The 13611-nt window shown below is 42.1% G+C and overlaps 1 protein-coding gene across 5 annotated transcripts in view; it reads right to left on the bottom strand.

The window, feature by feature from the left end:
- Positions 1 to 13611, bottom strand: part of pde4d (phosphodiesterase 4D, cAMP-specific) — a 217063-nt gene that overhangs the window by 161488 nt on the left and 41964 nt on the right. Inside the window, exon 1 of one of the 5 annotated variants that reach the window (XM_061767847.1) lies at positions 685 to 1706. The exons of the other annotated variants lie outside the window; for them this stretch is intronic. Within the exon in view, the coding sequence (XP_061623831.1) occupies positions 685 to 995 (311 nt within the window). The 5' untranslated portion in view covers positions 996 to 1706. Of the gene's footprint in view, positions 1 to 684; positions 1707 to 13611 lie in introns of those variants that run through there. 5 annotated transcript variants of the gene reach the window in all.

Genomic DNA, 13611 nt, shown 5'->3' with positions numbered 1-13611 from the left:
TGTAATCTACATTTCGCCAGAAAGTAGCTGGGAAAGGCTCCGGTTGCCTGCAACCCTGAAAAGGATCAGCGGTAAAGAAAATGGATGGAATTACAAGGGGGGGGGCCGGATCAGGTGATCTCAAAGACTGTGCGTGGCCCACGGGCCATAGTTTTCCAACCCCGTAACATGAACATGAGTTTCGCACACAAGTATGGTTTTAGTGCTTAAGGATCAGTGCATAATATGTCCGCTGATTTGCATGTCATCATAATTCCTGTGACCTGCCTGTGGGGCGACACCTCTCTCTGTTATTTGCACCTGAACGCATCACTATCTTGTACCATATTGTGCCTTCATTTGAACCCCCCTGCCCACAGCATTTTATAATAACCTGCAAACCGATCATTTTGTGTTAAAAAAAGAAACACACGCACACAAAAGTTGTCACGATTTCCCGCGGATCGGCGTCATTAATTGCTCCATTTAAAAGCTACAATAAGCGACGTCAATCGTCACAAAGTGATGTAAAACGCGGCTCGTGTTTCCAGGACGACTAATGCTCCGAACCCGTCCGAAGTTCTGCAACAAGGAACCACATCCAAAAGACCGGGTCGCTCGTGCACACAACGCCCATCGCGCAGCACTTTGTCCTCCCCGCCACCTTTTTCCTTTGCTCTCCCGGTCCACGCACGCGAAGCTTACCGTCGAAGACCTTGAAACGACGACGGCCACGACATGCGCGATTTCTTCAGTCCGGGTCGGTGTCCCGTGTCCACGGCGTACGTCCGGTCCATGTTGAGGGGGCTGAGGTACCGCTCGGTGTCGGAGAAGCCTCGCTGTCTGACGCGCTGGTGGCTCTTGCGCACGAGGAGAGCGTGGTGGAGCGGCGAGAGCGCAGCCTGGTTCTGCTGCCTCCACAGATGTTTGGGCGCCTTTGCACTCACGCCGGCGGTACCCACGCCGCCGCCGCCGCCGGTCACCGGCGGCTGCGTGCCCGCTTTGCTTTGCTCCATTTCACCCCTCAGCTTTTCTTTCCTTTTTTTTTTTTTTTTTTTTTTTTTTTTTTTTTTTTTAAACACTATTTAGGGTGCATTCGAATGCAAATGTGTGCCCGAATCAGTAGTTTAGGCAAACTTTAAGGCCTCTTAAACTCCATAAATGTCCTCTCCATTCACCTACAGTGCATCCATGTGCTCTTAACTTGAAGGGGTACAAAGTTGCATATTTCTTTTTTTGTTTTTTTCTCTCCAAGTGTCCCGGAAAAAAAAAAAAACGTGTTCAGTCCAGGACTAATCATGCATGTGCACAACTTAATGTGCAAAAACAATCAACTTGGAGTTAAAAAATAAAAATAGTAAACATCTCGATTCCCTCCCCTGCTCGAGTGCTCCTGTGCATGATCCACATCCGGCGGCAAATATAGGGAAGCAAGCAGGATTGTACATTAAACATGAGACCCATCCAGAGCACCTCCCCTGCTATCCTGAGAATAAGAAGGCACAGGGCGGCAGTGGGCAGACGGCCACTTGGCCCAATCATTTAGCGACACTCAGAGCTGCAAATTAGCCCAGTGCTCTGAATGCCATTGAGGTTAAAAACATGAGAGAATCTTCAGACTGTGAAGTGCATACAAATGACTTACAATGGGACCAAAAGTAGCACCTTAGGTCATTCACATATTGTATAAATACAGCACAAAATTGGAGACTGCTTGATCTCAGTTTTTCTTGTTTTTGTTTTCAATTTATCATTCTTAACTGTCGTTTTCACATTTAAGGAGCCATAACGCTGGCGTCAGACGGAATTCTCGTATCTCCAAAGCTAACACTTTTCAGGAAACCCAAAACACAAATTGTTTGTTGAGCCATGAACATTGCGATCATCAATCAATCATTTGTAAAAAAAAAAAAAACAACAACAACAAAAAAAAACAGACAGACAGACATAGTGACAGATAGTATAGATTTGTGAAAAAAAATACATGAAATTCACCAAATTTGGACACGAGGTATCTGTTTACTGGTGCTGTGGCACAATGTAGGCAGCGAATGGGACTGATGTATTTCCAGGTCACAGATATACAATAATACTAGATCCTCTCGTTCCTATGTGGCAGCCATGTTGAATGTGGGCATAGACGTGGCTGCCATGTGACAATGGTTAAATATATTGTCTATTGTACATAGACTCGAGAGAGAGAGAGAGAGCGTCATGGCCGCGGCGTTAACTCTGAGGAGTACGAAACAAAAGTCGTTGGAGTCTGGAACATGCTATTTTTGGTATATTAACACTTTTTTTATGTCAAGCAGTTTGCCTATGGCAATGGATTTGGAACTAGGAAGCACACTAATTCCTCGCGGCTCATGAAAGCGACTCACCTATGATGAGCACTCTCCGTTAACAATGTCAACATGACCAAGCACACCAGCATGGATAAAATGTGAAGTTTTCAAACAATTTCAAGCTTTTTTTATATTTATTTACAATAACTTTGAAAAAAAACTACAAAACAATCATTTTGTACTGTACAGTAATGTGGGTGCATATGGCCTCAAAAAAAGTGCCCCCCGCCTCTATTAGTATTAGTTCTATCAAGGTTCCACTGGCCGGCACGGTGAATGACTGGTTAGCAGATCTGCCACGCAGTTCTGGAGACCGGGGTTCGGATCCCGGCCCCGCCTGTGTGGAGTTTGCATGTTCTGGGTGGGTTTTCTCCGGGCGCTCCGGTTTCCTCCCACATCCCAAATACATGCGTAGTAGGTTGATTGAAGACTCTGAATTGCCTGTACGTGTGAATGTGAATGCGTATGGTTGTTTGTTTCTATGTTCCCTGCGATTGGCTGGCGACCGGTTCAGGGTGTACCCCGCCTCCCGCCCGAAGATAGCTGGGATAGGCTCCAGCAGCCCGCGACCTTAGTGAGGATAAGCGGTAAAGAAAATGGATGGATGGAAGGTTCCACTGTATATTCAAGTCATTACGGCATACACAGGAAGCCCGCTGACCTGTTTTCCCCCTTTGGTCACGTGACATTCCGCACACAGCGAATTGCGATTAAGTGACTCATCAAGATACAGTAAAAAAAAATCAGTCTTAGTCCAGGGAACTTAACAAAAAAGCCACTAGCAACAAATCTTGTGACTTTTAGTAGTGTTATTGGAGATTGGTGGAGACTGCCGGACATCCACGTCCAGACTGCAAATGTATGGTGCTTTTGCAGAGCCATTACTGGCCAATTTAAATATGTTCCCCTCCATGAAGTGGCCATAAAGATTCAATTGCATCTTCCCTCGAGGAGGTTCACCAAGCCACTGAATTACACTTTAGCCAACTAACGTAGCGGATCCGTGCGGAGACATCACAACTCCATCAAAGTTCTTCAAAAGTCCTTTGCTTACAAAAAGCACTGAACATGGCTTAACAGAAGCAAGGCTTCTGTTCTATTACCCACATGACTACCGGCTATCATCTCCAACATTATGACAATGAGACACCTGATAACACTGGACAAAAGTAATTCAATCCCATCTGAGTTTTTTTTTGCTGAAATATCAGTTTGACGCCTGGTAAATCAGTTGAGTTAATCTTTTCAGTAAAAGTGTCCCAAAAAGCCAAAGGAAGAGAGAAATGGTCTGGAGGCCATGAGTTGGGGTCCTTGAAATAATCTGCGATAAAAAAAATTTGTTTTTTAAAGTTCATACCTACATCAAGGAGACTGGCAGATCAATCATAATAAATGCATTACTTCTCCCCACCATAACGTTAAGCCAACTAAAAGCACTTATATGATTGGATGAATGATTATGATAAAATTATGAAAATACAGATGCGTTTTTGAAATTGACTCGTTAAAAGCTGACTTTCTTCCCATATTAAACTTTAATTGAATATAATATCTTGGAAAGCTACAACTTTATTCCATAAGATAACATCCCAGCAAAATGAGTCTTTGCTTTTGTAAAGATTACAACCTTTTTCGTCGTTTCGTCAAACCATTATAACTCCCCCCCCCCCAAAAAATAAAAATAAATCAATCAATAAATCAACATTCGCTATTGTACCATTACAACTTTTTTTTTCTCGCAAATAGGCATAGTCCTTTGAGAAATGTCTCCCGTGTAAGCGAGAAGCCGGAGAACCCCTGCTTTAAGGTATTGGAAAATTGAGATTCCACTGTACTAACAACGATCCATCTATTTTCTCGACACTTATATCTCATTAGGGTCGCAGGTAAGCTGGAGCCTATCCCAGCTGACTTTCGGCGAGAGGCTGGGTACACCCAGGACTGCTCACCAGCCAATCGCAGAGCACCATATTAATCTGTGCTTGTGCCTGCGATGACATCAGAGTCCAAAGAAAGTGCATCCATCTATTTTCCCTACCGCTTATCCTCAATTTTATTAAAGCTTCTGTTGATGGATTTGACAATATTTACAGAGCAAAGAGTGTTCTGTCAGAATATGTGTGCGTGTGTGTGCGTGTGTGTTTATCCTCCACAAAGCTCTTAAGGTACACGCCCATTCCTCCAGAAACTAATAGCGCGGGGAATGCAATCTGCACACTTTTAACAGCAGACGCGTAATCTTCATCGCAAACAAGGTGACAGAAAACAATGGCGGCAGGGAAGTGTAATGGCGCAGCGCACACAGCATGAGCAGCAGCAGCATGCCCTTGTGTGTGTGTGTGTGTGTGTGTGTGTTCTTGTGCGGACCTGCACAGTCCACACCCATTTCATTCCATTTAAGTCAGTGTCCAAGTTAGATAATTGGCAGCAGAGTGTCCCGGCATAACCTTCAAACAAAACAACAGATGGGCAATTTATTTTTAAATCAGGAAAACCTTGCATAAAGTACTCCCTGTTCATATTCTGAGTTGCTCTGTTGAGAATATATCGATAATGATAATAAAACATTACTTAAAATATTGTGGGTTTTTTTCTGTTATGAATTTCATGACCTCTGCCAGATGACCCTAAAAATGGCTATGATAAATAAATTACTACATTTACATGATGTGGTGGTTTATCATCCATTCAATTTGGCTGTAGTTTAAGCAAACTGAAATAAAATAAAATGTCATTTGAGTTTTTGCTGGTTAACTCAGCTAAGTACTAATAATAGCATGAACTAAAATGACACTGAGTAAGAATTTTAAACATATCTGACAAATTAGATTTAAAAAAAACGGGAAGTCAAGGCTATCATCGGGCAGGAGGCGGGGTACACCCTGAACTGGTTGCCAGGTGTGAATGTGAGTGCAAATGGTTGTTTGTTTATATGTGCCTTGCGATTGGCTGGCGACCAGTTCAGGGCGTACCCTGCCTCTCGCCCGGAGATAGCTGGGATAGGCTCCAGCACGCCCGCGACCCTCGTGAGGATAAGCGGTACAGAAAATGGATGGAAGTCAAGGCAATACTGTTCATTCCAGTCCTGTAGGTGGCAGTAATGTACATTGAAAACTGGCTGCCAACCAGCTTTTTTTCATCACAGCGCCATCTGCTGGATCTGGTGGTTGGCCACAATGAAAGCATACTGAAGTTGCAACAATTGCAATGATATATATTGATACACACTTTGATCTATTTCTTGACCAAAATACAAATGGTTCTTCCCTGGGCCATTTGTAATCCCTCAACAACATTTCACCGACAGTGGATATAAAAAGGTCTACACACCCCTGTTAAAATGTCGAGTTTTTTCAGCACGAGCCATGTTCCGCAGCGATCTTCCACAGCATCAGAGGGATCTCATCTTACAAAGGTATCCGTCAGGAGAAGGGTACAAAAGAATTTCCAGGGCATTAAATATACCATGGAACACAGTGAAGACAGTCATCATCAAGTGGAAAAAAATATGGCACAACAGTAGCATGACCAAGAACTGGAAGTTCCTCTAAAATTGATAAAAAGATGATAAGAAAACTGGTCAACAGCAACACTGATGGAACTGAAGGCATTTCAGGATTGTTTCTGACAACAATCTCACCTCCTCTTCATATGTCTGGGCTATGAGGTAGCGTGCCAAGATTGAAAGCTTATTTAAAAAAAAAAAAAAAATACATACAAAAAAAACTGTTACATGCCTGGCTACATTTGGCAAAAACTCACTTGAATTCTCAATGTGGTTAAAATGACACTAAGCAGAGTTCAAACCTCTGCCAAAGCTTTAGAATCGTAACAATGTCTTACTTGATTGTTGCATTTCAGTGCTGACAATGTTGTTGACGAGCATCACAAAGTGGAAGCCAGCTGCCACACATCTGCTGGATCACTGCCCAAATTGGCCCCAATGCTAGCGGACAGTCACAGCAAAAAATTAAATGCGTGTAAATGAATATATAAATGTATTAACAGTACATAACTCAAAATGTACCTTTCTCCAGAACTGCAACTAAAAAGAATAGATTATTATTGGGCGTATGCACCTCCCCTCTTAAAAGTTTCATGGAAATTAGGTAATTACCAAGGCAATCCATAATAATGACTGCAAAACTCAGGATGGGTGTTGGTGACCTCATTCATCTGAGGTGGGATTCACTCCACGACAAAACCAGTCTGTTTATCTTCAAACACACACATTGATTACAATTAGCACAAGCACGCTGCTTTAACCACTATACAGACTAATTACCACCTCGAGCACTCGAAACAACCGCCATCGACATGTTTGCGGTGTCACGCGAACATCTGCTGGTTTGAGTTTTGGTGTTCAGTGAAGTTTCTCCAGAATGTTGTTTAAAAGCAATTTGGGAATTTACAAATGTTCCAAAACACAGTTTGTCACCGTCATGTTGTTTAGCAGAAACATCTAGCTCACTGGTAAACACTTGCATGTACTCCCACAATCTTACATATCTTGTGTATTTTGCGGCACTGGATGCTTTTTCATCACGAGCCAATAATGAAAACATACAGTAGTAGCACTTTTGGCTACATCTTGCGTTTCCCGTTAATACTGCACACTGTGTTATCAAAATGCATGTTCCATTGCAAAACACAGCCAAAAGTCAATGTTGAGAGTATCAAAGCGTAACGCTTTTGTATAGCTCTCCACACTGCGTATTGAATTATAAATGAGTCAAGAGCCTGAAGCAAAGCAAAGATGCATTGCCTTTGTTAACATTCTCTGCATAACCCATTTCCTCGCCACTGTCAAATGGTGTATTCATCCATTTGATTCAAAATGTATACGAGCGAGTGAGGGTTGTCACACTTGCTGGACTGCCTAATAAGTAGGGTTTATCTGGAAATATGTGGCTTTCGACACCCACAGTATATCCCACAAGATGATATGTAATGTTGTATGTATTGGCTGCTCAACAGGGCGACCAAGTTCCAATACTAAAATATTTTTTCATTATTCAAATTATTTATCAACAAAAAAACACAAGGGAAAACTTTGCTCCCAGGCTGATTTGAATGCACATATATTTGTTATCTTCAGAAACTTGTCATTTTTGTTATTAATTGGCTCATTATAAATGCTATTCCACACTTCAATACTGGTCGCAGACTTTTGCCTTCTGCATTACTTTTAAAGTTTTTCATTGATGGTGAATGTAATAAACAGTATTTGGTACTTTGTTCACACACATTTGTCCCATTGAGCTACAGCATGCACTTATTATAGAGCACTTTGTTACTTTGTATTACAGTCAAATCTCTGAAGTTTTGGTCATAAATTCAGATTTCAATTGAGATCTTCTGGGTGGAAATACATCTTTAAAGTTGCCTGTGAAAAAAAGTCCTCATGCATCCAGGTCGTTTCATTCTCAGGGCATTGAATCAATCTCAACTGTACTGTCCCACTTGTCTGAAAAGACATTTCACCTCTCTTCATTGCATACCAATGGCTGTCATTTTGCATCCTAAAATAGTGATACCATTCATGGTTTGGGACATGCCTCTTAACTTCAAACTGCACAAAATGCTGACATTAAACTAGGAGTACCAGTCAATACGGAAAAATGTGATGACAACCACAGAACCATAAATGGAAGTAATCGCGTGGAGGCAGGATAACACTGTAACTGTCATGTCAATGATCATCCATGTTGAGAATTGTTGTTAAGCAATAAGCGGTTAACTTGTTTACACTTGTGTGGTCATCAAAACCATTGCCTGTAAAGTTCATACATGGTGACAAAGTCATTCAATTCCTATTACCTGTGTCCTTCTTTTAGCGCCAAACAAATGAGAAGTCGACCGGTGTCGTGGAACGGATGAGGATCGGATCTATCCAATTTAAATTGATCTATCCATACAGTATATCTATCCATCTATCTGCCCACCTATACAGTACATCCATTTGGCCATCTGCGCATCTATCCATCTACTCACCCTATCTCTCCATCTAGCCATCCATCTGTCCATATATTGTACCTACCCATCCTTCTACTATATCTATCCATCCATTCATCTGTAGATCCATCAAAGATTTCGAAACCAAAACTTTCAATCCAAGTGTCGTTTCCCCTCCTTGTGGGAAATCTTGGGAATATCATCCAATTCCATCTGCCTTTTACCCTTACTACACAACTTCATTGGAATCAAAGAATGAGTGTGGCCCCTGGTGAGTGCTGTTACAAACACAATTAGAACACAACAAACATGCAAATTGTTGTAAAATCTGGTATTTACCTCCAAGGAGAAGAGACAACAGAAAAGTGTTTGATAATCAATCCACCCTGTTCTGTTCTTTAACGATCATCAAAGAGTTACACAATCATTGTCCAACTGGTTGAAAATGATACGCGCGCGCGCACACACACACACACACACACTTGGCAATAGTCTTCCCTCTTTTGTGGGAAAAATAACAAACATACAAAATTAGTCAAGTCAACTTTGGGATGTCTTTTCATCCTACGCCAATTCCACGCCGGATGATGGCAGAATGATTCAGTCGAAACCACAAGTAGCAGCTTTTTGCGTTGGTGATGCGTTGTAAACAAAGCCGCAGAAATGTCGAAAACGCAGACCAAAGTCTGTAATGAAGGAACAATAAATCATTTGTGTGTAATGTATCAACGTTGCCTGATCATGTAAGCCACACAGCATACTGGAATGTCCTTTTTTTTTTTTTTTTTTTCTGTTGTTGTTAGTGCTACTTATCAATCTCCCTTCTTCCCCTTTGTATTCCATTAGCAATGCTTTATTAGCCAGTCTCTATAATGAAAGCGCCCATAGCAAGTGAGACTTATTAGTAAGCGGCTGCTCATGTCCTTGTTGTTTATCCACTCACTCCAGGTACCAGCATTCTTGGCAAGCAGAAAAACAACATCGGGAAGAGGTAAGGGGGAAAAAAGTGGTTTTCATTCCTCATTTGGTACACTGACAGAACTTTGAGACGAGTGTGTACGCTGGTAACGTGACCGATGCGCAATATTCTGTATCGACTGTTGAATCAACGATCAAAGCCAGGTCAGAGGATACCTTGTTTCTTTTGACGGACTTCCACTGACAGATGCATTTGATCGTGGAATGAATCCATTTGAACTACTCAAGCTAGCTACGAACATCCCGATGGGAATGTCGTCTTTTGATACGGAATGCTGTATGAAAGGTTTGTTTGTCTCTCAAGAATGATGCCAAACACACTCAACATTCTCCTAACTGGAGGGGGTGTCAATCTTCTTCTCTCCCTTATTCCAAGGTTGTGTCCTTCACTTGGAAACAAAGTAATGCACTCAGTGAGGTGTCGCTTATTTGATTATATTTATTTATTTACTTATTCATTTATTTTAAATACAGCGGCATCTCCAAAGTTGAACCACCTGGAAGGTTAACCAGGTTTTCTAGGGGGAAAATAAGACTGAGAAGTCATGCAAAGGCATCATCGTGACACTTCAGCTCAGCGTGTTTTACGTTTTCTGTGGATTTTGTAATACCACCACATGAGGGCAGCAGTGATGACAAAGTGGAAAAGTGTGATGGTAACCATAGAACCAGAAATGACGATCTGCAAAGGATCCAGCGTCATATATATCTATAAAACCCCAAAAGGTGACAGTATCACTCTGTAAAAAAAGAAATATTGGCATTATTGTGTTATGAGACAGTTTTATTTTAGTATTTACTAGTTAAAATGTTGCCTGTGCAATGAGCTAAGGTTTGATAATGGCGAAGCCTGGACCAAATCAATTTAGGGTACTTTAAAATTATTGAGAAGTGAATAGTTTTACTTTATTTAAGTTTTATTTAGTTAAAACACTGCTTAGTACAAATCTCCTCTGGGATTTGTTGTTTGTTTGTTTTTTAATCAGAACAACTTGGAGGGATTGGGGCTGCATGATGAACTACTGCTTAGAAATTCTGCCTCACAGTTCTGAGAATAGAGATCTCGGTTCTCCACATGCCCGCCTGGGTTTTCTTCAGGTATTCCAGTTTCCTCCCACATCTCAAAAACATGCATGTTAGACTCATCAACAACTCCAAATTGTCCACAGGTGAGGATGCGAGTATGAATGGTTGTTTGTCTATATACGTCGCGCGATTGGCTGTAGACCAGTCCAGGGTGTACGCTGCCTCTAGGCCAATGTCAGCTGGGATAGGCTCCAGCCCACACCCTACCCTATGCTATCCTGGATGGATGGATTGTGTTCAGCTTTGGAGGTTCCGCTTTGCTTTGTAGAGTGGATAAAGGCCAGCAAATATGACAGCAGTAGAGATGTTTTACATTCCGTCTGGCAAAAGGCTGTTTTTGGCTGGCAGGAGGCATGTTTTTTAGGCAAGTTACAGATTGATCGAATAAATGTGATGACTCACACCGGCTGGCAGTCATTTGAAAGAGATTTGCAAGTTATGAGTCCACTACATATCCAGGATAAATGACCAAATCATTTTCTAGGATAAATTAGGAACCTCAGTCTAAAGGGACTTGAAGCGCCCATCCAATGCACATCTAATTCCTTATCATCATCTGCAAAACCGATTGAAGTTGCCTGAACTTTCAGAGACCATAACCTTTTTTTCCCCTTTTATTTGTTTGACATAAGCAACATTTCTCTACATGTTGAACTGCGAAGCAGAAAAGTCACGATCTGCAGCTGATCTGAAATGGCACATGCTTCGTATTCGTATTCCTCCAAAGCAGCAGAAGAGCACACTACTAGCGTATCCAACATAAATAATAATTACCTTTGAGTGTCACGCTAAGATATATGTTCCATTATTAACCGTATCCATTTTATGGTAATGTGTACGGTCTGTATTCTCAAAATTCTGTGAAGGATGTTTACTTGTACATTTTACATCAATAATATCCAAAAATGTAACTTCGAACTACATGAGAAAGTAATATAGTAAACTATATTTTTATTACTGTAACAATTGAATTGGGATCAAACTTTAATTACTTTAATAAGATTTAGGGTTCTCAAATTTTTGGGGTCCAGGGACCCCTTTTGTAGGGGAGAATTTTGTCCAAGGACCTTACCATGTGTACACCTCTAAATACCATTTAATTGTTATTAAAATGTTATATTAAAATGTTGTAATGTTACAACAACAAATTCTAATTTCATTTTCTACACCGCTTATTGTCTTTAGCCCCAGCTGACCTTGAGTGAGAGGCGGCGGTACACCCTCGACTGGTCGCCAAACAATCACAGCAAATTCCTATTTTTTAGAAAATAAATTGTAATGTTATGAGAATGAGTATGTATTTTTTTTCCAAGAAAGAAAAGTTGTACTCTTCCTGAGAACAAAGACGTATTTTGTAGGAATAAGATGTTGTAATCTTACAAAAACAAAGCTGTATTTTTCCAAGATAGTCGTAATATTATGACATTAGAGTCAAAATTTGATGAGGGAGGAAAGTCAAACTTTAATAAATGAATCTATAACTTTAATCTCTTAATATTATGCCTTTTATTCTGGAAAAGACTCCTTTAGTCGCAAAAAAAAAAAAAAAGGACTAAAAGGACCAATGAAGCAAAGATGGAACTTCAAAGCTGTTTAGACTGCACAGACTGGAGTGTCTTTGAATATTCAGCTGGCAGCCTGGATAAATATACTGGACACTGTCACATCCTATATCAGTTTCTGTGAAGAGGTTTGTGTACCAACAAAGTCATTTCGCACATTCAATAACAACAAGCCGTGGTTCACTGCCAAACTTAAGCAACTTCGCCAAGCGAAAGGAGGACGCATATCACAGCGGGGACAGGGCCCTGTATAATCGAGCTAGAAACCTGCTGACTAAACAAATTAACATTGCAAAGAGGAACTATGCAGCAAAGTTGGAAAAACAGTTCATGCTTTACAATCGCTGACCAATTACAAGCGACGATCCCCCCAAGCTGAGAACAATAGCACACTAGCCAACGACTTTAATACCTTCTACTGGAGATTTGAAAAGGACACTTTCACACACCACACCCACCCAGCCGCACCACCGACCACAATCACACCACTGACTTCTTCGTTGACCATCCACAAACAGGATGTGAGACGCATCTTCAAACAACAAAAGATTAACAAAGCGGCAGGCCCGGACCATGTGTCCCCATCCTGCCTCAAAGTCTGCGCGGACCAGCTCGCTCCCGTCTTCACCCAGATCTTCAATAGATCTCTGGAACTGTGCGAAGTACCATCCTGTTTCAAATGCTCCACCATCATCCCAGTCCCCAAGAAAACTACAATCTCAGGTCATAATGACTAAAGGCCTGTCGCCCTGACATCTGTGGTCATGAAGTCCTTTGAACGTCTCATGCTGGACCACCTCAAGAGCGTCACAGGTCCCCTGCTGGACCCCCTGCAGTTTGCCAAACAGGTCTGCGGCTGATGCAGTCAACATGGGACTGCACTTCATCCTAGATCACCTCGACAATGCAGGGACCTACGCGAGGATCCTGTTCATGGATTTCAGCTCAGTGTTCAACACCATCATCCCTGAACTCCTTTCCTCCAAGCTTCTCCAGCTCAGCGACTCGCCTGCCATCTGCCAGTGGATTTACAGCTTCCTGACGGGCAGGACACAGCAGGTGAGGCTGAGGGAGGCCACCTCATCCACACGCAGCATCAGCACTGGGGCACCCCAAGGTTGTGTCCTCTCTCCGCTGCTCTTCTCTCTCTACACGAACGACTGCACCTCAACACACCCGGCTGTCAAACTCCTGCTGAGGCAGCTCTACACAGCGGTCATCGAATCAGTCCTGTGTTCTTCCATCACAGTCTGGTTTGCTGCTGCTACAAAAAAGGACAAACTGCAACGGACAATCAAAACTTCTGAAATGATTGTCGGTACACCCCTACCCACCCTTGAGGACTTGCACGCTGCCAGAACTAAGACAAGAGCGTGCAAAATCCTCTCGGACCCTACACATCCCGGGCACTGGCTCTTCCGGCTCCTTCCCTCAGGTAGGCGCTACCGATCAATGCAAACTAGAACTAGCAGACATTCCAACAACTTCTTAAACAGCTAATTTACAATTCCATTGCAACATGCTGCCGATTTCTTTTGTCCGAGTTTCTTGTCACATTTCTGTCGGGCCAATTATATACTACTCGTGCACTCACTGTAGTAGTCTCGCCACGCTGCACTGTTGTTGACCAATACTGGCAACTCATGCTAGAGTAACATCTGCCCCATTTGCACACTGATTGAGGAGTATCTGCAACATTTGCACAA

This window comes from Phyllopteryx taeniolatus, chromosome 3 (genome assembly GCF_024500385.1).
Source record: "Phyllopteryx taeniolatus isolate TA_2022b chromosome 3, UOR_Ptae_1.2, whole genome shotgun sequence".
Taxonomy (NCBI): Eukaryota; Metazoa; Chordata; class Actinopteri; order Syngnathiformes; family Syngnathidae; genus Phyllopteryx; species Phyllopteryx taeniolatus.
Note: the sequence above shows the minus strand (reverse complement) of the source record. Positions and strands in the feature narration are given on the sequence as shown.